Genomic DNA, 26,996 nt, shown 5'->3' on the forward strand with positions numbered 1-26,996 from the left:
AGACAAAAGTCAATAAAATATTAACAAGGTTGTAGAATATTGCTTGGAATAATTTTTTGTTTCTTTCTGAAATCAGCCAAACCGTACGACATATAAAATTTGCCAAACTAATTCAAGTGTTGAACTATCAACCATTTTGGTTAATTTTATGTTTTTCTTGTACTGGAAAACGGCGCTTGAATTGCGAAACATTCCGGTACGAAGCATCATTTTTTTGTATGCTGCACATACAGTATGCGCGAGGGGCTCCAAGTGATCTCCCGGAAAAGCAGAAGAACCGGTTATTGTATTTTTACCTGGTAGGCCTGTATATTTTTGTATTGTTTCGTGCCACTAATTATTCCATTTTAACTAAAAAATAATATACTGACATAGATTATACAAGTTTTTGAAACGTTTGGCATACTATGGAATCTTTTCCCTTTTTTAAAACCGTTAGAATTTGGTTATTACAGCCCCGCCCTCAAGAAACCCTCATGGGAAGTATGAATCCATGAAGCGGCTTTACAAGGCTTTCCCTGAATTTAGCACGCGTCTTGTCTTTGTTTTTGTGATGGCAGCAATCGTTAAGTTACATTTAGGCCTATTTGCTTCGCACTGTGTATTGAATACATGCATAACTGAGCCGTTTTGCTTCAAATGAGTGCTTTGTTTTGACAATACATCGTTGGTCAGTAACATAATCGTAGATATTGACCTATAAATGGTTCCGGATTAGGTCACTAGCAGGCGATATTCTACCCATTTTACCTGGACGATGGGCATCCTGGCAGTTTCTCCTATATGCGACTTCCAAAATTGACCGTTTTAAACAAAGCACACTGAAGCAAAATCAACTTATTAATTACAAATATAGAAACGTACAGAAAACCTGATTTGTGTATTTTTTGTAAAAGTTTCTTGAGATTCAGTGAACTTCCAAACACCATATAAACTCTTCAGCAAATCTGCCATCATACCACAAATATGGCTGCTGATGATGATATTTGGGGAAAATCTGTAATGACTTATTCTCCATCAGAAAAGATAAAGTATAAAATATGGTTAGCCCCACATATGCATTGTGTTGTGATATGGATAGATGTTTAATGGTGTGAAATGAGAAGCCTATCATTTACGAGAACCTCACTTTAGTAACATATCATTGTATAGAAATAATTTTAACCATTAAATATTATACAGATATGGCTTCCTTGTTTAGCTGATAACCTATTATTGTGACAAATGCAAAATCTGTATTGTTTCAATGGGTTCATTATGTTTTCATCTAGCATTTTTGACTTTGCATCTTTTGATTTAGAAACATATGTAAATATTTAGTTTACAGTTACTGCAAATACCACAGAATACAAAGATGTCAGTGCCTTGAGATGAGACCTGTATGCCAGACCAGTAAAAACCTTACAAAGACCACAAAACTTTACATGACAAAATACATTCATATACTATATAAGATCAACAGTTATAAAACAAAAAATATTATGCAAATTGTATTTTTACACATATTTACAAAATTATTTACATTTCTGATACTTTATTTCATTCTTTTTTACTTACACCACTATCATCTTCCCGCTTTGGCTGAGCAAAGAAGCTTTTGTTGAATGCTTCCTTCTTATTTTCAAAATTTCTTTGAAGCAGTTTTGTCCTGAAGTGTTCCTCCAGATCATATGTGCATAACGATGCCACTTTAATGCCATTACTGCATATTTTACATAAAGCATGGGAAGATCCTAACTTAGATACATCTACAATGCCAGGGAAGACTTTAATCCAATCATCCTGAAACTTGCCATGACCTCGGTCAGTGTCTTCAAGCTTGCTTTTCTTTGAGTTAGGCACAGCCTTTTGATGGATGGACTATTTCAACTAGATGAAAGAAATATGATTTTTTTAAAATAGATTTTACCTGTGATGAAGGATGATCTCCCAATCACAGATGTGTTGCGAATGTATATTTTTCCCCATAAACCCCAAGATATTTTGCCAAGAGCTATAAAATATTGTCACATTTTTATTTTATTTTTCGATTTCAAAGTAGCAGTCAAGAAGTTCATACCTAGGAAGCTGTTGGTTGTTTCTATTAAAATTGCATATCTGGTGTTGGAAAAGTTATGAATTTGCTATATGATGTGCTGATTTTGGTCAAAAACTTGATATAAATTGGCAGTGTTACATATTTTTGAGTCACAAGAATGATATCGCTCAGTATTTGTACTACTTCCATCATTATGGCAATGCACCTTCCTGTTTGCATTTTGTATCTGACAATCTTAATTCAAAACTATGATAGCATGAGAAAATGCCGGTGCTGAATTCAGCAGACTATTTGTAATTAGTATATTCTTAAAATTTTTAGCAAATCAATTTATCTCCACACAGAAAAGTCGGACAAATTACGGTTACACCAACTTGACTGCCACACTATGTAAGGTATGAAAATTGATGTAATCTCTATGCATTTGATAGTAATAAGTATAAATAATAAAATAATAATGTATAAAATAAGAAAATATACTACACAGGTAGTTTAGTAAATATTAGAAATCCGAGTTAGCATAAAATTTCAGAGTGATAAATGATAAGATCTTCACAGACAGGAGTTGAGCCATAAAATGAAACTTGTTTCATTATCAAAGGAAAAGCACGGTTTTGAGTATGATTTGATTGGTTGTTTTGTGCCAGCCTGATCTCGTTCTAAAAAATTTATTTCCAGAGCTCCAGATGCACACAAAACAACTTTTTTATATGAAAACAATGTACAAAATGGTTATACGGCCACACACTGACAAAATTGGAAAAAACTGTACAAATTACAGGTAAACCATACAAGTTGAGAATATATGGATATTTTGCTAAAACCAAGGTATATTTGTTTTAAAAATGCATTCGTTAGACTTATGTGATACTCTGTACTGCCAAGATAGGATTGAATTTCAGGAACTCATAAATTACTATCATGTAGACTAAAAAAATACGTAATGAATGAATACCATTTTGAAAACTCTGTTAAACTGTGCATTTGGATTTTATATTCTTTAATTATGTTACACACACTTACCATGTTGTCAAAGAACATGTGACTATATCACTAATATGGGAGATAATTGTGGGAATCAGCAGCTGAATTTGTACAGTATTCTTGCAACCACCAAATTTACTTTATGCTATAATTCATCTGAACAAAAATAAATATTGCATGCGGTTTAACTTTTTCATACAATAATACGTGAAAGTTAGACTAGAGAAACTAATAAAGAAACATTTCACAGTGCAGTTCACTTAAATATTATGATGGTGTAAGTGTCTTATGTCCACCAATCTGCTTTCAAGTTTTACTTTGCTGGTTTCTAAGGTCTCTTCCGGACTGTTTGTATATTGTGTTTGATGTTTAAGTGGCATGGAGCTTGGTTATGATGCAGATTTTATCTTCCATTGATACACATTACTTGTCTGATCTTTGAGCCTGTATATAATTTCCTCTAAGCTTTCCACTTTCTTCCATGGAAGATATAAAGACTTTATCATCTCTTTCATCAATTTATTTCACCTTATAAAAAGCTGCAGTAAACTCACAGGCTGATGTGGACTAGGGGATGTAATATTTTTATATTTGAACCAGTGCATCAACTGAACTGTGTTGCTGTGCACCATTTTCAATGTTTGTTGTATGTGAGACCTGCTGACCAGGTTTTAATGGTTTGTAGTTTATAATGACATCCACAGTAACATGGAGAAGCAGGAATAAAACTTTTTTCAGAGTTAAAACAGCTTTCACAAGAGGTGGATTTTGTAATCACTTGCCCATTTGTAAAACTTTACCCTTGATGCACATGCATTGTTCTTTTAACTGTTTTGACTATCTTTGATCATTCTTATAAAGCATATATGTAGTCCTCAAATTCTTCCTGAGAGACTTACTTGCTTTCTTCAGTTCCTTCATCCCAGCAAGCATTCGAACAATAATTAACATGGTGCTTAGTGTTCATGGATGTTAAACACTGACAAAATAAAATTTCTCTGCATTGTAGAACTTCAGTTAATGACGAATACTAATTTTGAATCACAAAATAAAATAATGGGTTTTAACCAGTGTAAATTATCATTTAAGGTATCTTTTCATGTAACAAATGCCCACAAAACAACCAAATACTGGTACTTGATATATAGACTTGTTTAAGGTATGTTTTAATGTAAGGTACTTTTCAAAACTCAGGGGGGGGCCCCAAGTGGCTGAGTGGTCTAAAGCGCTCGCTGTTATGGATCACTGCCATCGCACCTCTGTCTGCGTGAGTTCGAGTCTCAGCCTCGGCTAACGTTGGTACGTGAGAAAGCCTGCCAGTAGCTTCTCGTGGGTCAGTGGTTCTTCCCAGGGTTTTCCAGGGTTCTTCCTCCACCAATTATGCTGCCGCCATGTATAGCCTATCTTGTGCTGAAAAATGGCGTTAAACCCTACAACAACAACAACAAAACTCAGCATAATACAGTTGAGTATAAGGCACATAATAAATGCCCACATTAGGAGCAAGTACATGATATATACAATTCATTTTACATTTACCAGATGAAATGATGTAACTAACAAGTTACATCATGTAATCTATGAATTGTATAATGTAATCTGGGAGACCACTCCAGTGGCTTAAGTGGTTAGAGCAGATGCAGGAGGTCATGGGTTCTAATCACAGCCAAGTCATGCCAAAGACTTATTAAAAAAAAAATGGCACTAGCAGCTGCCTCTCTTTGTGCTCAGCATTTAAAGATTAGTGTGGTTGGCCTGGTATCAGGATAATGGGACTGGGTGGGACATGATGCTACATGTCTGCGGCATGATGCCCCAGTGCTAGACGTAATTATAAATCACCATACTGCAGACTTCATAGTGACCACTCTGGTGGCATAAATGGTTGGAGTGTGCGCCTCGGATGCAGGAGGTCGTGGGTTTGAACCCAGGCTGAGTCATACCAGAGACATATAAAAGTGGTACTAACAGCTGCCTCGCTAGAAAATCATAATGTCAGAAAATGATACGATTGTTTAATAATAAAAAATGTGTTCAATTTTGCTCCATTCAGCAAATTGAAATAATAGATACTTGGTCTCTTGAAGCATGTAAAGGAGTTGGACTATATGCATGTGGTAATACCAATGGCATGTAAAGGAGTTGGACTATATGCATGTGGTGATACCAATGGCATGCAAAGGAGTTGGACTATATGCATGTGGTGATACCAATGGCATGTAAAGGAGTTGGACTATATGCATGTGGTGATACCAATGGCATGCAAAGGAGTTGGACTATATGCATGTGGTGATACCAATGGCATGTAAAGGAGTTGGACTAGATGCATGTGGTGATACCAATGGCATGTAGTTGGACTATATGCATGTGGTGATACCAATGGCATATACATTAATGGTTTGGACCATAGTTGGCCATATAAGTATGAACTGAATACTGCAAAGGCCTGCAACATCTAAAATCAGAATAATACCATTTTACAAAATTATGGGAATATATGAAGATTTTCAATGAATTCTGATACCAGAATGACTTCCAGTTTGGACAGTTACATCTGACAACAGGCACAAATATTGAATCTGGAACACACCATTGCTTAATAAATCGTCCAACATGGATGCAAACCATTATCATTGTTTTTACTTATAGACTGTAGAAAACACATATTCCTGCCAAGGCTAGCTTTTTCAATGTTTTTTGTTAGACTAGATAGTGGCTTCACTGAGGTATATAATGTTGCTTTTTAGAAAATGGTTAATAAACATGATTATAACTAAACAAATTGGTGCTGGATTATTTTCTATTTTAAAAAAACGAACATGTTGCCCAGTAATTTTTACGAGACAGGATTGGATTGATCTGTAGTACAAGTTACATGGGTCATGTATGCACATTTAAACATTTTAAATTAAATATAAATTGTTCTTTTAAAAATAAACACTAATTTTCTTAAACCAAAGTCTATTCAGTCCTGATTATTGGATGCTCAGCACCTTAACTGTCACCATGAAACATCCCGATGAAAATTATCTGTCACTGTGGAGTTTTACAATTGTGGCCATGTACTAAATTTGGGTCAAAATAAGGGTGCATCAAGTGTAATCGTCAGAATAGAGGGTAGTACGAATTTGTTTATCAATATGCGTAACTTACATTATGACATCACAGTGCACGACATTTAATCCAGATTGTACTGGATCACACCTTTAGATTCATTTCAACCAAAAATGTCTACGTACTTTAACATTGATTTTGCCATAAGCATATCTCGGGGCATCTAAATAATGACCTTCCGAAGGAATATGGATGTATACAAATCCAAATGAAGTGAATACTTGCAGAATCAAATTGACATCCATTACTGAAATAGTGTTGAATGCCTACATGACCCATGTGTCTTGTATTAAAGTCAGCTTGACAAAACATTTAATGTTTTGAAATGTGGAATTATAATATAGAAGGAGATTCCCACTCTGAAACTATATAATGCACACAGACTATGCATTAAATAACAGAAATAATATTTATCTCAGGGTTTTAAAAATTGGAGAGATCCAAACCCTATTACCATATATCGACCTGCAAGGCACAAAAGAATCAAACAAGATTTATACATGCAGCTGATGTTGATTAATATGGTCCGTCCTTACGCATATGGATTAAGCTCCTGGGAATAATTCCTCACCATTTAGCCATGTTCGTACATATTGGGAATGAAACTAATACATCCACACAGCTGACATTTCCCATGGGGCAGTTCTTACCTTGACAGCCCCCCAAAAATATGTGTGTTTATGGTTGGCCAGCTGTCTTCGTTTTTTCGGTGCTAACCCTAGCACTTTTTTCACCCACATACTGGTATTGTGTGATAGGACCATAAATAAATGATTTTTTTCTGAATGTAATATTGGTTATTTACAAAATTATTCTGTTTGTTTTTTAATACACACTTGTGTCATGAAATAATTTAGTTTTTAATGGTGATATGATTTCAATAAATTAGCTGAGGAAGATGATCCAAAAGATGGCTGATAGCAGTGGTAGCAGGTACAGCTGTGCTGGGGAGCCCAGCCAGGTTAGGGGTCCAGCCCAGTCGGGGAAAAAATAAAAAAATAAAGCAACATTAAGGGCGGGGGGAGTACAGAAAGTTTGCAAAAAGTAGGATACGGTGGGCATTTGGAATAAAGAGTGGTCTCGATACAAAAATGATGGGTCCGTTAAGCAAAAAAGAAAACTCCAACTTTTTCCTTTCTGCTCATGTGCGAGCAAAATAACCAATGGAAAACAGTGTTTCTAACACAACTAGGCATTATGCTAATAGAAAATCTCTTGGAAGTCAATGTATTAAAATATATTCAGAAATAGCCCCCAAAATGTGTTTCCTACTCACATTTCAGGCGAAAACGACAAAGACCTCCAGGGGTTAATGTGTTATGCTGAATCCAAAACACAAATGTAATGGGAAATGAAGAGTTTTGACACATTTAGTGACATACAATATAGTCTCAGAGAGAGAGAGAGATGGATAAGTGTATTCATCTTTTTAATGATTTCATAATATAATAGAAGTTGGTTCAGTGAAATTAACAAAATTCAGTCCCTATCAAGATAAACTAGATCAGTTTTACCTGTAGGTAAAATTATAAAGTGCATTAGAAAGACAGCTTGAGAATCATATGTAATAGCAATGAGTAATGAGTCCCTTTAAAGTCCTTTAATTTCAGTTTGAAATTGTGTATAAACCATGTTAATCATAACTTTATATAAGAAGTCAGTGATGCCTTGGACATTGTCATGTATTGCATCTTTTTTTAAATGGGTTTACAAAAATATACAATTATAACATTAGCAGTTTCGATCCAAGATTAATATGGCCCAAAAAGAATAAATCATAATTTTGGATCTACATTTGATAAGATTGCATCAGTGCACAATTTAAAATCTCATACCCATCTGTATGCATTTTGTTTATGTATGGTCAACATGGTAATCTTTGCTTATAGCATAATTTCCTTTTAACTTGTGTACTTTGAAAAGAATTAATAATTTTTAAGAACATCTTTTACGATTACTCCATATCACCTTGTTTTAATTGTTGAATCCAATATTTGCAGATGTTTTAATCTTAGCTTTCACAATGCATGGCTGCAAAAAGAATGCAGCTAAGACTCTTGGGTGAAAAATGTCAACACCCAATGAAACTTTGGAAAACAACAAATTATTGATTAAATGCATTGAATCATTAAACATGGACAGAGTTTAAAAAACAAAACACTAGATAATTTGAATAGTTATTATTTTATGTTATTTATGAATCATTTGAATCTGAAACATTTCAAATTATTTTCTTAGGGACTACAGTATGATGCAATAACAGGTCAGTTTGCTCAACTGGTGTAGTGAAAGATGCATCAGCATTTGTTTGGTTTTTGTCTATACCCAGTAACTGTAGTGTATGCGCAATAAAATAAATAAATATATAAATACATGTTAATAATGAAATCTAATGTGATGTTTGCATTTTAGTCCAGACACAGTAGTGGCAATTTTGTTTGCAATTTGCATTGTCAAAATATTCCATTTGTACCTTTTGAAAAGTACTCTAACTTGCTGGTACTCATACTCAAGACACAACACCAAAAGTAGTTGGAATCCTACTCATTCACAAATAGTACTTAGGCTTGTACTTGAATACAAAATTACATCATCACATGTCCAAAATGCAGTTACAGCCAACAAATTGGGTTTATGTTGCTTGATTTTGTTTGGTTTCAATGATTCACAGCAACGTAATAGGTGAGGTAATTGAAGTATAGTGCCTTGCTCATGATAGCCAACCATTATGATCTGAATCATTTGATGGCAGGATTCAAACCTGCACCCTCTCAGCAACCACACACTGATCACTGTGCTGCCATGGCTCCTGTCTCAGTTATTGGCCTCTGACAAGTGAGAGGGTGAATTTGGTCCTATTCTATTTCTCTGAGAAGTTGTTGTTGTTATAGGGTTTAATGCCATTTTTCAGCCCATGATAGACTATACATGGTGGCCAGTATAAATGGTGGAGGAAGAACCCATGAAAACTCAGGAAAGAACCACCAACCCTGGGGAAGCTACTGGCAAGCTTTCTCACATACTCACATTGGCCGAGCCCGAGACTCGAACCCATGCAGACAGGTGAGATGGCAGTGATTCGTAACAGTGAGCGCTTTAGACCACTTAGGGCCTCTCTCTGAGAATTACAGGTGGACATGAGAGATATTAAAAATATGAAAACTAAAATCCAAAAGAGATGGGATTTTTATTTTCTGTTTGGCATTCATTATATTCATGCATTTTAATGCCCTTTCAATCAATAAATCAATACTGAGATATTCTATACATTACCCCTGTCTTTAACCAGTAAACCGCTCCGGTGGCCTAGTGGCTAGAGTGACCACATTGGATGGGGGAGGTTGCAGGTTCGAACCCTAGCCGAGTCATACCAAAGACTGATAAATATGGTACTAGCAGCTCAGAGCTGCCTTGCTTGGCTCTCAGCATTAAGATGTTAGTGCTAGGACTGGTCGGATTTGTGTCTGGATAATGTGACTGGGTGGGACATCGTGCTGCATGCCTGCGGCATGGTGCCCCAGAGCTAAACATCCCTATCAACAGCTACACTGCAGACATCGTAGCGATATGACCAAAAAATTATTAAAGCTACATTAAAAATCCAGATCACACACATGCACACACACACCAGTATACCGCTTCTTCTTTATAATGTCATCCATTGCAGCCATAAAAGTGATGCATGTTATAAGCATGGGAACCTTATACTGTGAAATGTTCCATCAAAGTTTTATCCAAATAAATTAATATACAGTAGTACTTAGTGTTGTGAAATCGCTAAATAAATGCTGCTTATAAGCCAAGAAGTAAAACAAAATGAAGTAAAGTTCCAATGCACTGATAAAGCAAAATTAGAACAACTTTTAAGAGTGTTAGCATCTTTATCATAATTGAAATTGTATGCCCAATTGGAGTAACATTAATGTTTTTGGTTTACTCTTATCTACAGGGTTTTCTTCTGGAAATGAGGTAATCAGCAAAGAAGTCAACGGTGGCACTAGATTTCTGGATTTATTTTTAAGCTCTGTGACTGGTCAACATTGTGCAAGCAAAGGTAACATTTTTACAGCTGTTTAATACACACATATTTTCTTTAAATATATTATTCAATCATAATACATGTACCATAGGAGTACAACCACTACCTAGCATATCCAGCCCTCAAGCTATTTTGGCTATGAAAGGCTTACAATAGTCTGCCCACATGTGTGGGAGTTAGAAAAAGTGATCTCCTCTTGGACAGTGGGATTGACAGCAAAATCCTGTCCATACTAAAGTTCCTTGAGCTAGGAAGCATGTGTTTTTAGGGTCCTCACAAAAATTCTGGATCAAGTAATATTTTCTGCACCACTGTGTTGAAGGTATTTCTTAACTACAGGAGTATGCTTTGTGTGTAATGTATATATGTATGTGTACATTCTGTTTGATGCATATCTGTGTGTGTGTGTGTGTGTATATATATATATATATATATATATATATATATATATATATATATATATATATATATATAGTTTGTACAATTTATACCAATCCACTTTCAGATATGGCAGTCATTACTAAAACTAGGGAAACCTGAAATGACCCCTTCTTCAAAACAGAACTTCATCATATTTGTCAAAAAGCATCCTCTATTGAAGAATTTTCAAATTTTTTTAAATCATGCAGATCAACAATAAAAATGGACACCATTACTAAAACTGAAAAAGTTGTAAGCAACATATTCTCCAAAAATGCTGAATAAGATTTAACCAAACTTAACAGAAAACCATCCTTGCCCGAATGTCGTACCGATTTTTTTTACCAATGTATAAATATATAGGACCTGATCTACCATCAGACGTTTTTTAATTAAAAACACCTTTGAATGACCTTTTATATGAAAAGTGCAAATATGGTTTCTATTGCTTAATAATGTAAAACCTTCAAATGATTCCTACAAAACTGCTCAGCAGAATTTAACTAAATTTAGTAGCAGTCATACTGGCATGAAAACAGGTATAATCATACTGGCATGAAGACTGGTATAATCATACTAGCATGAAGACTGGTAGCAATCATGCTGGCATGAAGACTGGTAGCAATCATACTAGCATGAAGACTGGTAGCAATCATGCTGGCATGAAGACTGGTAGCAATCATGCTGGCATGAAGACTGGTAGCAATCATACTGGCATGAGGACTGGTAGCAATCATACTAGCATGAAGACTTAAATTTTGTACAGCTGTTGACAATCTGCCATCAGTTATAACCAGCGTTGTAAACAGATAGAAATGTTTCGATGACCAATTTTCGGGTGAAAACATTTTGACCAAACTTGACAGAAAGCATCCTAGGATGAAAATCTTTCAAGCTGGTACAGTGTGACCTCGCTATAGCGTGCTCCGTTATAACGTGAATTCGGATATAACGCGGTCGTGGCATGGCTCCCGAAATTTCATATACATGTATTTTTCTTGTGCACAAAAAAAATCTTAAGTATTACGGGAAAAAAAACGTAAAACGTTGCTTATCATTTTGGGGAAATGATCGCATATGAATAATACAAGACAATTGTGGCTTGGCTCCTGAAATTTTATATGTATTTTTCTCGTACACGAAAAAGTATTTTTTTCTTTCTTCTTAAAAGTAAGAAGAAGAAAAAACGCATAAAAGGTTTATTCTGGGATCAAGTAGGTCTTTGCCAATGTCACAAACTTGGATTGTTTTTCCTTATTGGCTGCAAAACATACCATGTGTTTTTTTTAATTTGTTGGCGACATTGTTGGCTCTTTAAACTTTTATATACAACCGTTGATTTGGAGTGCAGAAATTCAGAGGCCCCATGAAATGAAGCCACAATCTGGCTATCAGATACACTGAAATTTATCTATTGTTACATAAACAAATTCTTTGTTGTTGTTGTTGTAGGGTTTAACACCATTTTTCAGCACACAATAGGCTATACATGGCGGTCAGTATTAATGGTGGAGGAAGAACCCGGAAAAACCCGGAAAGAACCACCGACCAACGAGAAGCTACTGGCAAGCTTTTTCACATACCCACATTAGCTGAATCCGAGACTCGAACACATGCAGACAGAGGTGAGATGGAAGTGATCCGTAATGGAGAGTGCTTTAAACCACTCGGCCACTCGGGGCCCCCAAATTCCTTGTCATACTGACAAACCATCTAAACAGTGCATTGTTATATCATAATCCGCTTATCCTGACATCTAGCATGAGTTCTGTATGTTGCGAAATATCAGCTTTTTTGTTGTTGACATTTCTAGTAACGGAGATCAACAGGGCGAGGCATTGTCTCGTAATCTATCTTTCATTGGATTTTCGGCCGGTCACTAGTAATTAATATATTTACAAAGACTGGCATTTGTATGTGGATGGTAAGTAAAATTCCTCTTCGTTTCACTCAAAATTAAGTTCTTCAGAATGCTCACGTTTTCTGTAATAATCCCTATTCTCGCAGTCGGACTGACGTCATCGAGTCACGTGCTCAACATAGCAACTCGTCCGCCATATTTGTTTGGGGGACACGTTTGTGAAAGATCGAAATTCGAAGAATTCAGTTATTATATTAGATTAATTGTTAAATTTATTGAAATGTCTTACCAATATCAAGACAATTTGGCTTTGGACGCACAACAGAGGTACTTGGTAAAACTGAAGTTGATTGCAATGGATATTTGTCCTTATAAGGTGCCCGCTGATACCTGGATCAATGACCAGAAACAATGGCCAGCTACTGGATACCACGATGTTTATAACTACCTGATTAAACATCCACGTAAGTATTTATTTTATTTGACGGGTGAATTAAAGTATTTCTTTAAATGTAAATAGTAATATTATTAAATGTTGCAAATAACGGTAAACTACAATAAATTGATGCTTGTAAATAGTGAATAGTGGTACTTGTAAATACCATGTTGACAAAGCTAGTAGTGTAAGAATTTGTAGAATAGAAAGAAGGTATTGCCTATGTATCTTTTACATTTTCATTTAATAGATTCAACTAATTGTTTTTACATAATTATTCAAATTTAAAACAACTTATCATTTTCATTTACAGGTATTTATTCTGCTGAGGCAATGGAGAACTATAGGTCTCTAGAGGCACACATTTTTTTGTGTCAGGGTGGGTTCAGACTGTTTTCCACATGAAGACTGACAGTGGACATTATGTTTTGAAAGCTGATGTGAAGCCTTCTTGGAGAGTGACTGAAGAACCCCACCACCCATGGGTTGCATTAAAACAATCAGGACCTGTTATTGCAGCACATTGTAACTGTATGGCTGGGTAAGTACATGTAACTTAGTTACTATGACATAAATTTAGACAATAAGGACACTGTCACCTACTCAAACAATTTCTTTTCATTGTATACTGGAAAATCTGGGATAAATGCTTAACTCTGTAAACAGCCCAATAAATTTAAAGAAAGAATCTAAATCTGTAACATTATAGTTATACATATGCATATTTTAAGACTATAGTTGCACCAAATTAAGTATATTATATCATAATGTTAACAAAACATTTTATTGCTTTATTATAGGTTAGGAGAGACTTGTTCCCACATTGTTGCATTACTGTTTAAAATAGAAACTGCAGTGCGACTGGGATATACATCGAGCACCTGCACAAACCGCCCATGTGAATGGAATGCATGTTTTGTGAAGAAAGTAGAACCCAAAAAACATAGCTGAGATACAATTTTATAAGACTGCTGCCAAAGAGGCCCTAAAAAGATCTAAGAAAAAGATGAGAAAGATGCCAGAACCAGCAACCGCTGAAGAGCAGAATCGATTTCTGAAAGCACTGGCTAGTTTGGCTGAACCTTGTGTTGGTTTGAGTGCCTTTAAAGAGTACAGTGGTCGGTTTGTTTCTCTTGGACCTGAGCCAACATCTAGTAAGTTGTCACCATCCTTCCGAAGCTTTTATTCGGCAAAAAATGAGAAAATTGAAGGCATCGATTTAAACAAGATGTGTGATTCAATTTATGGAAATTGGCAAAAAAATGAAACAGACAACAATTTACTATTAAGTTTGTTTAATAACAATGAACAAAACTATGATGCATGTAAATACAGTCAGCTGTGTACAAAAATAACAACTCATGAGGCATTTCTTTTCATTTTGTCAATGAATTTCAATGTATTCAATGTGATTAATGTATTGACATAATAAAACAACTAAATATAGTAATTTACATATATGAGTGTGTTTAATGATAAAAATATTGCATTAAAATACATTTCTGTAATATTTGTGTCACAGTATACATGTACATGTAAATAATTATTGTCATGGATTATGTTTAAATTTCTTTTATAATGTATTTTACATGTCATCATGAAATGCAACAATTGAAATAAAAATCTCAAACATATATTCTGTGATCCGGTTTACTCTTTAAACACAATCCCAGTCCACAAATTAGTTAGGGCAGCACACACCTTTATTATTTTGTCACAACTCTATAACACCGATTCAACGCTTTCATCTTTAATGCTTTTGACACATCTGATTGGTGAAGTCCCTTTCAATACAGTAAATCTATTTTTCATCAATCCGATCACATGTTCTCTGCCTCCCCATGCATTAGATATGTAACTGATGGACCCAAGAGGTGTACAATAAATAAAAACTTTAACTGTGCAGTGTTTCTTGTATGAACTATAACATTGTGCCCTTGCCAATAAATTTTTGGGTGCTTCAATGAATATTTCAAAACAATCTATTATTGAAGTCAGACGAGGAAATTTGGATTTGAACACTGGCAGTATTGTGCTGAATATTGTCTCTCTATCAGTCCCCTTGATCATGAATCCAATTTTTGCATGCATGAGATCAATCCATTTCCAGAAGCAGTCAATTGTTGTTGATTTGAGACACATTATGATGTAGTTTCACAAGTGTTAAAAACAGTTGTTCCTTTAGTGGCAGGCTGGCTTTATTTGACCATTTACTGGTAATACATGTACTTAAAAAAGTAAACAGCTGTAAAATTATATCCCAGCTAATGCCAGTCATCATCTGGCAGGCATCATTGTTTCCCTCTACAGAAGCTGATGAAAGAGAGGTAGCACTAATTATATGTTCCAGACTTGATGTTTTCTGTAAGGCATCATTTCTTTCTTTTCTGAGATTGTCAATTTCCATATATAGCATTTCTCTCTCAGATTTTTCCAATGGTTGTTTCATTGGCATAAAATGTGGTGCAGTTGAAATTGACTCAACTTCAGGTGACTTTGTTTCCAGGTGTTGTGATTCCTGTGTCATTGTCATCTGAAGTAACAAGATGGTATATCCATTTGTTTGTTGTCATCCATTAACTTCAACTTCTTCGTTGCCTGACATGGTTCAGCCAATTTCACTGTTAAAAGAAGCATATATATATTACTTATGGGAACGTTATGAACTTTCACAAATCTCAATATTTATTGACCAAATTGTTCATCTTGATTAACTTAAAGTTATACAATATACAAACTTGTACCAATGTTTTGTAAATTTGTGTGCACATTTTATACAAATCTCTCTCTCTCTCTCTCGTTGTGAACGGGTACTTAGTGAAACGAAATTGACTTCAGGGTACGGTAGAACACGTTATATCATAAAAAATTTAATTCCATTTCTCATCATTTACAGTAAATCAGATAACGGTTTAAATGAAGGGATATAAATTAGCATAATACTTACCAGAAATGAAATGTGCTGAACAAACGTAACAGTGTCCGCATCTTGGAGACCAGCGTTTATTTTTATTAATACTGCCGTCAGGATTTAGCTTTGCTCTGCTGATTGCATGTAACCATCTTTCTCTTCGTGAGGATTGATTGGGTATGATATAAAACTTTTGAGCCTGATTTTTCCTCTTGTTGGAATGACAACCTGGTGCACAACAGCTCTTAGGAATTTTACAATGGATTGTGATTACTTTTTTTCCCCCAAACAAATATGGCGGCCGCGTTGTGATGAATGTCACGTGACAATTCCCCGGATGTCCGACTGCAAGCATCATCAGAACACCTGCGTCTCTATCGTCCATTGACCCTTTGTTAATTTTCAGACGCATGCATGGAAGGCAGCATCACACTGCTACCACAAATGGAAAAAAAATACATCTTACTTATTGGTTTATTCAGTAGGCATGGAGGGACAGTGACTAGAATAGTCTAAACGACGGCCAATTCCTTTTTAAAAATGTACCCAGATAAAATAGATTGCTGAAATTTCAAAGGAAACAGGTTACCTTTGCAGCACCGACTGTTATGAAAATGTGCTCAGCAAATGAAAAAATACCAGTCTCAATCATTGCAATACAATTATTTGATGTTGCCGCCACAATAAGAAATGGGCATTCATTTGGTTCTCCAAAGCTGTCCTTTAGCGGTGACTTCAATAGCGCATGCACCCTTCATCAAAGAAAGCCGACTACAATCTTTCAATAACAGCAAAGAACTTTTCTTCAAAGGAAGTCAGTACCAAACTTAAATAAAAGTGATGGAATCTGATGGATTTTTGCATTTTCCAATGTGACTGGAACACGTTAACTGTGCTGGGAAAGTTTCCTTTTTGTAGGGAAAAAGTTTATGCCAATGGCGGCTTAAAACGCAAACTAACTTTTACCGACGTGGAATGTACTTTAGAGTAAATGTGCTTCATCATTCATTACGTGATTGTGCTATGTTTTTCCACTGAATTCAGACCAATATGACCTGTTACAAAATTAATGAATATTTTATAGCTGTGTGTGCATATTTTCGATGGAATCACTTGTATTGTGGATTCAATGTATATGATGAGGTTCACAGGTGAGTACACGGTGTTAGTCATGCTATACATTAGACATATATAAACAGGATTCACGTATATGTACCAATTCATGGTTCTCTAAATAAAGTAAACTATTATATTATGTCTTCTCTGTTTTCACTACAGGTATATTTCTTATTTAATATGCATCAGTTCAAGATGGCAACTGTGCCGACAAAGCACGTATTTTACCGTCCGCATTTATTACCCACCCCTCACCCCCAATTTTGTTTTTTGTTTTTTGGGGGGTACATTTTCTTCAGCTAACTGACTTGGTTGCATATAACACGGTTCGGTATTTAACGCGGTCGGGTTTTATGGCTCCCAACTACCATGTTATAGCGGGTCACACTGTACAGATAATGTTGAGCCACCATCAGATATAGCCATTGTTAATAGAAAAGAGGAAAACCAATAAAATCCGTACCAAAAAAGCAGAACGTAATTTAATATTTTTTTTTATTGAAAGTACATGTAGGTACATGTATAGAGAGCTTTTAGGTCAGTCCAACATGGACACCCATACCAAAAATAGCACCACTCCAGTGGCCTAGTGGTTAGAGCATCCAACTCAGATGCGGGAGGTCGTGGGTTCGATCCATGGCTGAGTCATACCAAAGACTTACAAAAATGGTACTGACAGCTGCCTCGCTTGGCGCTCAGCATTAAGAGGTTAGTGTTAGGACTAGTTGGCCTGGTGTCAGGATAATATGACTTGGTGGGACATCATGCTACATGCCTGCGGCATGATGCCCCAGTGCTAGACATCACTATAAACTGCCACACTGCAGACACCGTAGTGATATGACTGAAAACTTGTTAAAGCTACATTAAAAATCCAAGTTGCACACAATCACACATCAAAAATAGATAATCCTTTAAATGACCCTTTTGCACAGAAATCTTGATTGGGTTTAAACAAAGTTTGAATAAAGCATCTGGCATAGAGATCTTTAAGTTTTTGGGAGATAACACCCTGGCACAAAAGGCATTCGTGCAAATGATGTCAATCCGCCATCAAATATTGCTATCTTTTCTGTAAATAGAAGATACTTTAACAAGTTCCCTTCGAACAGCTCAGTTAATATGAAGCTCAGGTCAGTCAAAGTTGAAAGACCTCAGCTGGTTCAACAAGTACATAGCTATGCCAAGGTTCAAAATGGAGACAGTACATCCAGTAATGCTCAACATAATGAAGGATGAATGCATTCAGTCTAGACCAAATTAAAGCTTATTTTCACATCCCTATCCACCCTGCTACATGTGAGTGCCTTTGGTTCTAGGGGATAGTATACCAATCTCTCACACTCCTGTTTGGTCTTAGTATTAGGCGAAAGGTGTTCATGAAGGTCATCAACTTAGTCATCATATTTTTCACGTCAGCATTGTTAACAGCAACTGTGTATACCTCAACAACATCCACTAAAACACATAGCAGGTTCATCTTTGGTGAAGAGCAGAAACATTCTTATTTCCCTCTTCATTTGGTGTTTTAATGAACTGGGACGAGTAAGATCTTGATACGTCCCAATATTTAGTCTACCTGAGCATGGAATTTTCTACCAGTTTCAACCTCATTCACCTGCTCTATGTGCACATGACATGAATTATTGTACTTTTGAGTTGATTTGCAACACAGAGTGAGATTTTCTGCTAATTCATGGTCTGATCAATGCAACAGTTGATTTTATTCTTCTCTGCCAACTTTTTATGTACCCTTAGCAGATAGCCATGCCAACCCAGTGTTGCCTCATTTTCTGTGAACTTGATCAGTGAATTATCTCAACCAGATTGGTATCATTCTTAATTAATTGCTTAGAGCAGAAATTCCTCCTGTAGAACCTCTACCAAAAGTTACAATCTGTATGGACCCTATTATGTATCCTTGGGGAGCCCACTTGTTACTTGGCTTAACTGCAGGTATTAGGAAAGTGGCATCCATAGAAGTTGCCTCTTCACATAAACCTTGTGAAAATGAAGGCCATAGTAAATATATTTAATTTCTAGAAAGATTGAATTTACAGGAAGACAGTTCTCCTCATGTAGGACTTCTTGTTGTTCTTGGTGGTCGTGGTAGCAGCCTCCTTAATCAGGGTAGGACTAAAACAACAAACCTGTGTTTGAGACTTTGTGAAGACTAGATGAAGAAAATAGTACACACCATGTATATACCCAGCCAGCACAATGTCCTTGTTGATGAACTGTTGACAAATGGCCAGACCCTTCAGACTGAGTGGTCCATCCATTTTTCATAGGAATTGTGTGCTTTGTGGGGTGTCCAATTATAGACCTTCAGTAATAAGGTGGAATCTCAAACTTTGTCTCCTCAGTCCCAGACCTATATGTAGATGCTTGGCTGTGTATGCAGTTTCCATCAGTTAGGAGGTGTTTTGGGGTTGTGCCTGCCCTGAACACTATTGCTCTGAGGATAATACAGAAAATGAGTGTTTAAAATTTTAAAGTGATTTTCATAGCTTTCTGCAGATGTGGCAAGTTCTTTGTAAATGATATGCTGAATATAGCAAAAGACATCGCCAGGAAAATACTCCTTATATCCAGCCAGTTCAAACATTCATAATTATAGTTGTTTCATGTCTACCCAGACATGATTCTCCATCATGCCAAACTTATGCAGAAGGAATTTCAGCCTTCTGTCATGGAGAGAATCTCACAAGCTAGAAAGCCCTCCACTTTAAAAGCTTATGAGGGAAAGTGGTAGATTTTTAGGGACTGGTGCAGTGTCAACATCATCCCGTTGGGTGCCTCAATACCACAGCTGGCCAACGTTTTTTTTCTTCAAGCTATTTGAAGAGAAATGGTTAGCCCCAATTGCAACTAAAGGCTACCACTCCATGATCTCTAACACATTATGGTAGAGGGGATATTGGTGACAATCAGGATTGGTCAGACCTACTAGCCAACCATGACATTTATAGAACAAAATATCTCACCCAGTTTCCTAAATGGTATCTTCCTAGGATTTGTACCAAGTTCAGTTCAGTTCTTTCTTTTAGTCAGTACCTCACTCAAACTATCATGTGACAACATGTTTTCTGATAGTTTTAACTTGAGTATACAGGGTGAGCAAGTTGAATGCACTTTCACTGAATCACAACTATTTTCAGTTCAGATCAAATGATTCTGTGGTCATAATGGTGCAACTGGGCTTTATAATTAAGAGAGGGTTGCCTTAAGCAGGCAACCAAAGAGTGGTCATCTATTCCTTCTCCATGATTGATATGTCCAGTGAAGTGGCCATGCAAGACACTGTTCTTGCTCTCACATACTACTTAAAGCAAGTAGGGAAGGAACCCATTGGTGTCTCTTTATTCTGGTAGGGTAGGGAAAGATGATATAAGCTGAAAAACTCTAGCATCTTGGATTATGCCGGTAATCTCAAAATATCAGATAAACCTTATGAAGGTCTTCGCTCATGAGATCAGAATTATCTCTGGAAGCCTTGTATTCAAACATAAAATTTCAATTTGAGCCATACTTGAAGCTTTTTGGCTGGCATGCAGTCAACATTCTGAATGTATTATTTTCTTATCTAGTTTACAGGGACAAGAATTTGGTCTGGTGGGTCCAGTGGCTGTATCCAGGACAACAACAAGACCAGTTTGACATCAGCACAGCATCCTTGCAGGTGTGGGTTTAGCACTTCTGCCAGATTTGCCCAAAATTGTTCATTCAGTAAGGATATATTGCTGTTTTCTCTTATCTTGTTACTTTGATACATGACCATCAGTTATGCTGCTCGCACTTTAAGCAGGCATTTTATTCTTCATATATGGAATCCAGCCATTCTTCCCTCAATGTGTTTCTTTGGTAATTGTAGGAAACTGCAGTGTTTCTCTTTACCCTCATTTGTGCTTCAGAGACCTCCAGATTTTTAATTTAGCACCCAGTTTTGATACTAAGGTTGTTGCGTTTTTTACAATCTGACACCAAGGGGATTTTTTTACTTTCAATTGTGCACCCCTAGGGGATGCATGAACGATGCTCATGTATTTCCAATTCCCATTACTAATTCTCTTAACGTTAATGTGATTGGGGGATGTATCTGAAAGTAAAGTTTTTAGCAAATTATATTTCTCCCAGAATACTTATCCAGGGCTCAGGAAGACCACTCATCCTTTTATCCTGACTGGTAAAAATTGTCTGGGCAAAGTGAAACATTACTACATACTCATCCCTGGGTCAGATTGATGCATATTTGCATCTCAAGAGTAAATCTGAGTTCATTTTGTATCCTTAACATGAGCCAAAGATTCAGGATTGCTTAACATTTAGCATGCATCAAAATGTAGATTACATTCATCTAATTAGCCTGCTTGTTATCAGTCTAAAACAAAGGAAGCCAACTTTGTTTTTACTGCAGGTACTTAATGTATATTTGATATTAAAATTAGTGAAAATCATGAACATGTCATGTTCAGTTTTATGCTTAGCCTTAATTTCATGATGGTATTCACATTTACAGGGATACTTTTCAGTATTTTAGACATCATTTGGAGAAAGTTTGCATTTCATCGAGGTATCACACGGCTTATAAATCAAATATCTGAGACATTAAGCGCAAGATAGTGTCACAGGTTTGTGATCTTTCATCTGGCCAAAGTTACAGTTGTCCCAGGTTACCAGTATTTTTAGGATTGAAGCATTTATTGATACAATCTCACATCAAACAGCAGATGCAGCAGATAGTTCTATAATTATGTTATTACTTTTCACAAGTAAAATGCTGCCAACTTATATTCAGAATAAGCATTCAGCCAGTTTTCACCAACTTTCAAACAATGCATGCCATTTTAAATATTTATAAAGCACGTAATATTGAGCCAGTTGGTCAAATGTTTATTGGGGTCATGACCTAGAAACATTTCAGTTCTTTCAGACAGTCAGCAATCCTTTCATGACACACTTGAGTGGTTCTTTGTAATAGTGGTTTGACAAAAATAGACCATTTGGTATAAAACTTGGTGGAAATTAAGATGGATAGAATTCTTCTTTCAAATGCAAGCTACTGACATTTCTTTCATAAAAAGTAATTACAGTATGTGCTTGATTGTAGGTTGACTAGACTGTTAGCTGACTGCCACTCTTAAGGCTGCAAAAAAGTAAATTTCTCATAGACCCTCCTAGAAGTCGGAGTGTATTTTGGAAGTAAGATCAATCTGAAGGGGTGTCTTGTCTTCAACAAGCATTGCACTTTTGCCAAATAAAAGCCAGACTGGGACCATGAGTAGCTGAGTGGTCTAATGTGCTCATCGTTACAGATCACTGCCATTTCACCTCTGTCTGTGTGGGTTCGAGTCTAAGATTCAGCCAATGTGGGTATGTGAGAAAGCTTGCCAGTAGCTTCTCATGGGTTAGTGGTTCTTTCTGGGGTTTTCCCGGGTTCTTCTGCCACCATGGCGTTAAACAACAACAACAACAACAACAACAATAAAGCCAAACTTGATAGATTGATGGGACAAATAAAAACCAAATCACTGTAAAATACAGTTATGTTATTTAGTGGAATATGTCACAAATAAATTAACAACTTACAATATGCCAATCTTAGTGTAATAAAAGGTAACCTTTTGGACATTCTATCTCTTAACTTCGACAGAAACTGATGTGTGAGAGATCTCGAAAGGAAACTGTCTTGACTTTAAAATTACAACTGCATTACTGCAAAGGGTCATTGTAAATAGTACCACTATGAAATCAGTGTGCAACTGGAAATTCACAAGTTACAAGTTTGTCATTAGATGTTAGTACATGTTTTAAGGGGATATGTATTAGAACAATATTTTTATGGGTTGGACCCATTTTAGTATCAAGCTTGCATCAGGTACCTGTGACTCTTTAGTATGAGTGTAAACTGCGTCAGGGAAAGTATAATATTGTTGAATTCAGTAAGGACAGGGATGACTAACTGTTGCAATTCATTCATCCCACGAACACGTTGGAAATTTTTTCCTGAGTCATGCTTACCCAATTACACTGCAGTTAAATCCTCCCATCCTCCTCACTGATATATCACTCAGCTTATACAGGTGAACTTACAGTTCATATATGTATTAACCTGGCAAGAGTTTTTCTATCACTTATGTTATATAGATGGGTAAGAGGTACTTCCTGTGTTTCCCGGATAACTGAATTTGGGAAGTTGTGGAGAAATTTTCCTAACATTAAGCGATTGAGTATTTTCAGAGAAACACAATTTATTTCAAAATTTACTTTGTGAACTGCTGTTGCATATGGATAAAAGGCAGATATCGGTCAGGTAAGCAATCTCATGCTTTCTTGGGCCTCTTTTAAATATGGATGAAGGTAGGTCTGTTCACAAAATTACAAACTCTTTTATATAATCTAAAATTGCATACATTTTGATTGTAAAGTAAATTTATGTGGCAAATGACACAAGATTTTGCCATTAGAAACATGTTTCTTGACAAAAAATATGAATACTTTGTCAAGCATGTCAAAGGATACTGTTGCATGTTTCATAAACTTTCCTTTTCATGGACTTGCACATTGAATAATTTTAACTGCAGTGTGTTATGCACATTGAATAATTTTAACTGCAGTGTGTTATGCACATTGAATAATTTTAACTGCAGTGTATTATGCACATTGAATAATTTTAACTGCAGTGTATTATGCACATTGAATAATTTTAACTGCAGTGTGTTATGCACATTGTAAAAAAATATTGTCTTTGCGTATAGGGTACACAAAGTTGATTGGCCATGTCATACTTACCCTGATGTAGAATGCAGTTGAATGTAGTTCAGTGATATATGCGGGTGTTATCACTAGTTGCTTGTACTGAATTCATTTGTTGTAAATTACACTCATATGATCTCCAAAGGGACCAGTAAAATGTCCCTTACCATTTAGTAGAATTCCATTTATAGATCATATGCTCAGAATCACTGCATGTGGTAACTACATGGGCCATAAATCAAGTTTAATACCCCACAGCACATCACAACACAGACTTTGTGTAAAAACTTGATTTTACACAATGTAGTCGGGTGTAAGTAAGTTACACAGGTATGAATGAAAAAATATCAATCATACCTTATGCAAACTTTTAGCCAATATTTCTGCAACAGGAAAAAATACAATGATGATTTGATATACCAGATAGTGAACAGTAAGCAAGTTATATATATATATATATATATATATATATATATATATATATATATATATATATATATATATATATATATAATACAGATAATCATTCCTTATCAGACCACATTTTTATTTCAGATCACTCTTACTAGAAGATATGTTCACCGCAGAACTAAGTGGGTCTCTTTATCATGTGGACCAGGTCCCAGAACACTTTAAGGAACTTTTCATTCTACGTGGATACCGGCATCCAAAGAGCACTGCTACACAGTGCATGCTTAGCGTCTTTGCTGCCACTAATGAAACCCTCAATTTCTGGACCCATTTTCTTCCATCCTGGTATTTTATATGGGTCCTTAAGGGGCTGGCAGAGACTCTTGACTTTAGTCATGACAGCTACACATGGCCCCTATTAGCCTACATGGTTGTGTGTTGTATTTTCCCGTTAGCCAGTGCCACAGCTCATACATTCAATTCCATGTCCGTAAGAGCAAGGCATGTATGTTTCTTTTTAGATTACGGTGCTCTAAGCTTGACTAGTTTTGCAGTAGCTTTAGTTTACAAGGCTTATGTGTTTCCCACAACCTTGCGGGACACTTGGTATGCAAACTGGTTTCTGTGTATTGCTGCAGTAAATGCCATTATATGTACCACATACTCGTGTGAAACCCGTTTTATGAAGCCAAGCGTTACTCGAACTGTGATTCGTTTAGGGGCATTTGCTTTGCCTTACATTTACGATAGCGCACCAGTGATATATCGCCTTCTCGCTGGAACTCCCGAGGAGATGGCTCTTCAGTCGAACAAGAACCATTTCATTCAGTTCATCTTTGCCCTGATTTCAGCATCAATTTATGGATCACATTTTCCGGAGCGCCTTTCACCAGGAAGTTTTGACATAATTGGCCACAGTCATCAGATATTTCATGTTTGTACAATTCTTGGCACAATGCAACAAATGCAAGGAATTTTATTGGACATGCAGGAAAGACGAGACTTACTACTTCCGAATTTTGAATTTCATGATTTGTATGAGAGTGTTGGACGTATCGCTTTGATCATGGTCATTAATGTATTTATAATCATTGGATTTTCTTTCCGTCTTTTCAAAAAGATTGATGGGAAATCTTTGTGATGTTGGCATATATTCTAGAAAATCTACAGGCCAAACAAAAGAATATGTTTTCATGTTGCACTGGTTTTAAAATTGGGTTGGATGTGTTTTATTTTTGTTTTTTAACATGTATATATATTTAATGTGATTTTTTTGCTCAATTTTTTTTTTACCATGAGGGACAAAATTGCTTGGGTCGACAGTTAGAAGAAGGGATGGTCAGCCGACCGGAAAGAAACTTATTTTTTCCTTTGGCCTAATTGGTAAATATTCTTACAGTGAGCTAATCAGTTTGAACACTTTGTTTATTGAATCAAGACCAATTCCCAGCTTACTTTCATTAGAGTGTGTTTTACAAATTATCTGATGCATGCATTGTGAATATAAGTTTTTAAAGGTCAGATATGAAGGTTTCTTTTTAAACTTGTTTTTGAATCTTCTGAACCAGGAAAAAAAAACATTTGTTGTCATTTGACATTTATGTTGCATCATTTATCAATAATTGCATTTAAATGTATTACCCTCACAAAAGATGATGCAAGTCTTTCCTTCTTCTGTTATATGTGAGAAAAAGTGACATATCTTTAGAGCAGAGAACCCACTAATGTAAGATTACTGTATAGGAAATTGGAGTAGGTTATGAAAAGAGTAGTGATTCTGTGGAAATTCTAACAATTTAATGACTAATCCTATTCCCATAGTCAGTATAGTCACAAGAAAAGAAACAAAGAATTTATGTCAATTTTGGAAAGAGTTTGGAAAATCCTGTGCTTTCCGACAGAGAAACATAATCTCTCTGTATTTTTAGAATTTTATTTTGTTTAAGCCACATTGAGAAAAAACACGTCAGATCCTTACTTGGTCAAATTCATCAACAATAACTCTTTGCATAGGTATATGGGAAACCTTGCCACCTTTTTCTTTGTCATAAATCTATGATGAAAAGGTTAATGAAGGTATGTGTTTGCAGTTCAAAATTTCGTATTTCAGATTATTTGTGATATGATCATACGGAATATGCTTGAAAACAGTTTGGATGAATTGTTGGTTTTACTCAGAATGAATTTTTATTATTGTAATGTATTTTCCAGATAATAAGATCACTTTTTTCTTTGTGACATTTATTAGGCTGGCTTCCTGGTTTTATCATGGGAAAATTCTGTAATATTGTATTTGCCTGGTAATAAGCCCACTCTTTACTTTGTGACACGTTTATTTGGCTGAGACCTGGTCTTATCATGGGAGAAATATTGTTGACTGAGCCCCTGGTCTTAATGTGGAAGATATACTGCATGCTAACCCCCTTGTCATATCACGGGGAAAATACTGTAGGCTGACCCCTAGGTTTTATCATAGAAATACTGTAATGTCTTATTATTCTTCTGATAAGGCTATGATTGATTTGTTTAGAAAACCATGTCCAATTATAACCACACCTGCCTGCTTTTTAAAACTTTTTGAGACAGGCCTCTAGGGCTTATTATAGGTAAGATGTACTTTTATTTATTAGAGAATCTTCTGAGTCAAGACAACCAGATTATTTAAAATATAGGTTGTATAATGGGACCAGTCAGTTTGTCCAGACAAATGTGGAAATACATGACTTTGGTATGTATACTATAACAAAGCAAGGAGCACTTCAGCTTACAAATAATATGTATCAATGTATAAGAGATTAACAGCTTGTAAGTACAGTAATGGCTACATGATTCTGAAACTTCTGTCTCACAGGGTATTTAAATAATGAATCTCTGTGTTGTTTTTTTCCCTCTGCATTTTGAAGATTCACA

At 35.8% G+C, this 26,996-nt stretch overlaps 1 protein-coding gene and 1 long non-coding RNA gene across 2 annotated transcripts; both read left to right on the forward strand.

Annotated features, from left to right (window-relative positions):
- Positions 1–245: 245 nt before the first annotated feature.
- LOC149791845 (membrane progestin receptor gamma-like) lies at positions 246–26,996 on the forward strand. Its single transcript, XM_089970350.1, has 4 exons — positions 246–299; positions 10,086–10,190; positions 20,510–20,648; positions 24,231–26,996. Exon 4 carries the CDS (start codon positions 24,250–24,252, stop codon positions 25,225–25,227), a length of 978 nt encoding a protein of 325 aa, XP_089826476.1. The 5' UTR covers positions 246–299; positions 10,086–10,190; positions 20,510–20,648; positions 24,231–24,249; the 3' UTR covers positions 25,228–26,996.
- On the forward strand, positions 12,879–14,641 carry LOC149791846 (uncharacterized). The gene is made up of 3 exons (XR_016423217.1): positions 12,879–12,920; positions 13,206–13,433; positions 13,693–14,641. It is a non-coding gene; the product is annotated as an uncharacterized LOC149791846 (long non-coding RNA).

Source organism: Sinohyriopsis cumingii, chromosome 9, assembly GCF_028554795.1.
Source record: "Sinohyriopsis cumingii isolate HCF-2022 chromosome 9, ASM2855479v2, whole genome shotgun sequence".
In the NCBI taxonomy this organism is placed as follows: Eukaryota; Metazoa; Mollusca; class Bivalvia; order Unionida; family Unionidae; genus Sinohyriopsis; species Sinohyriopsis cumingii.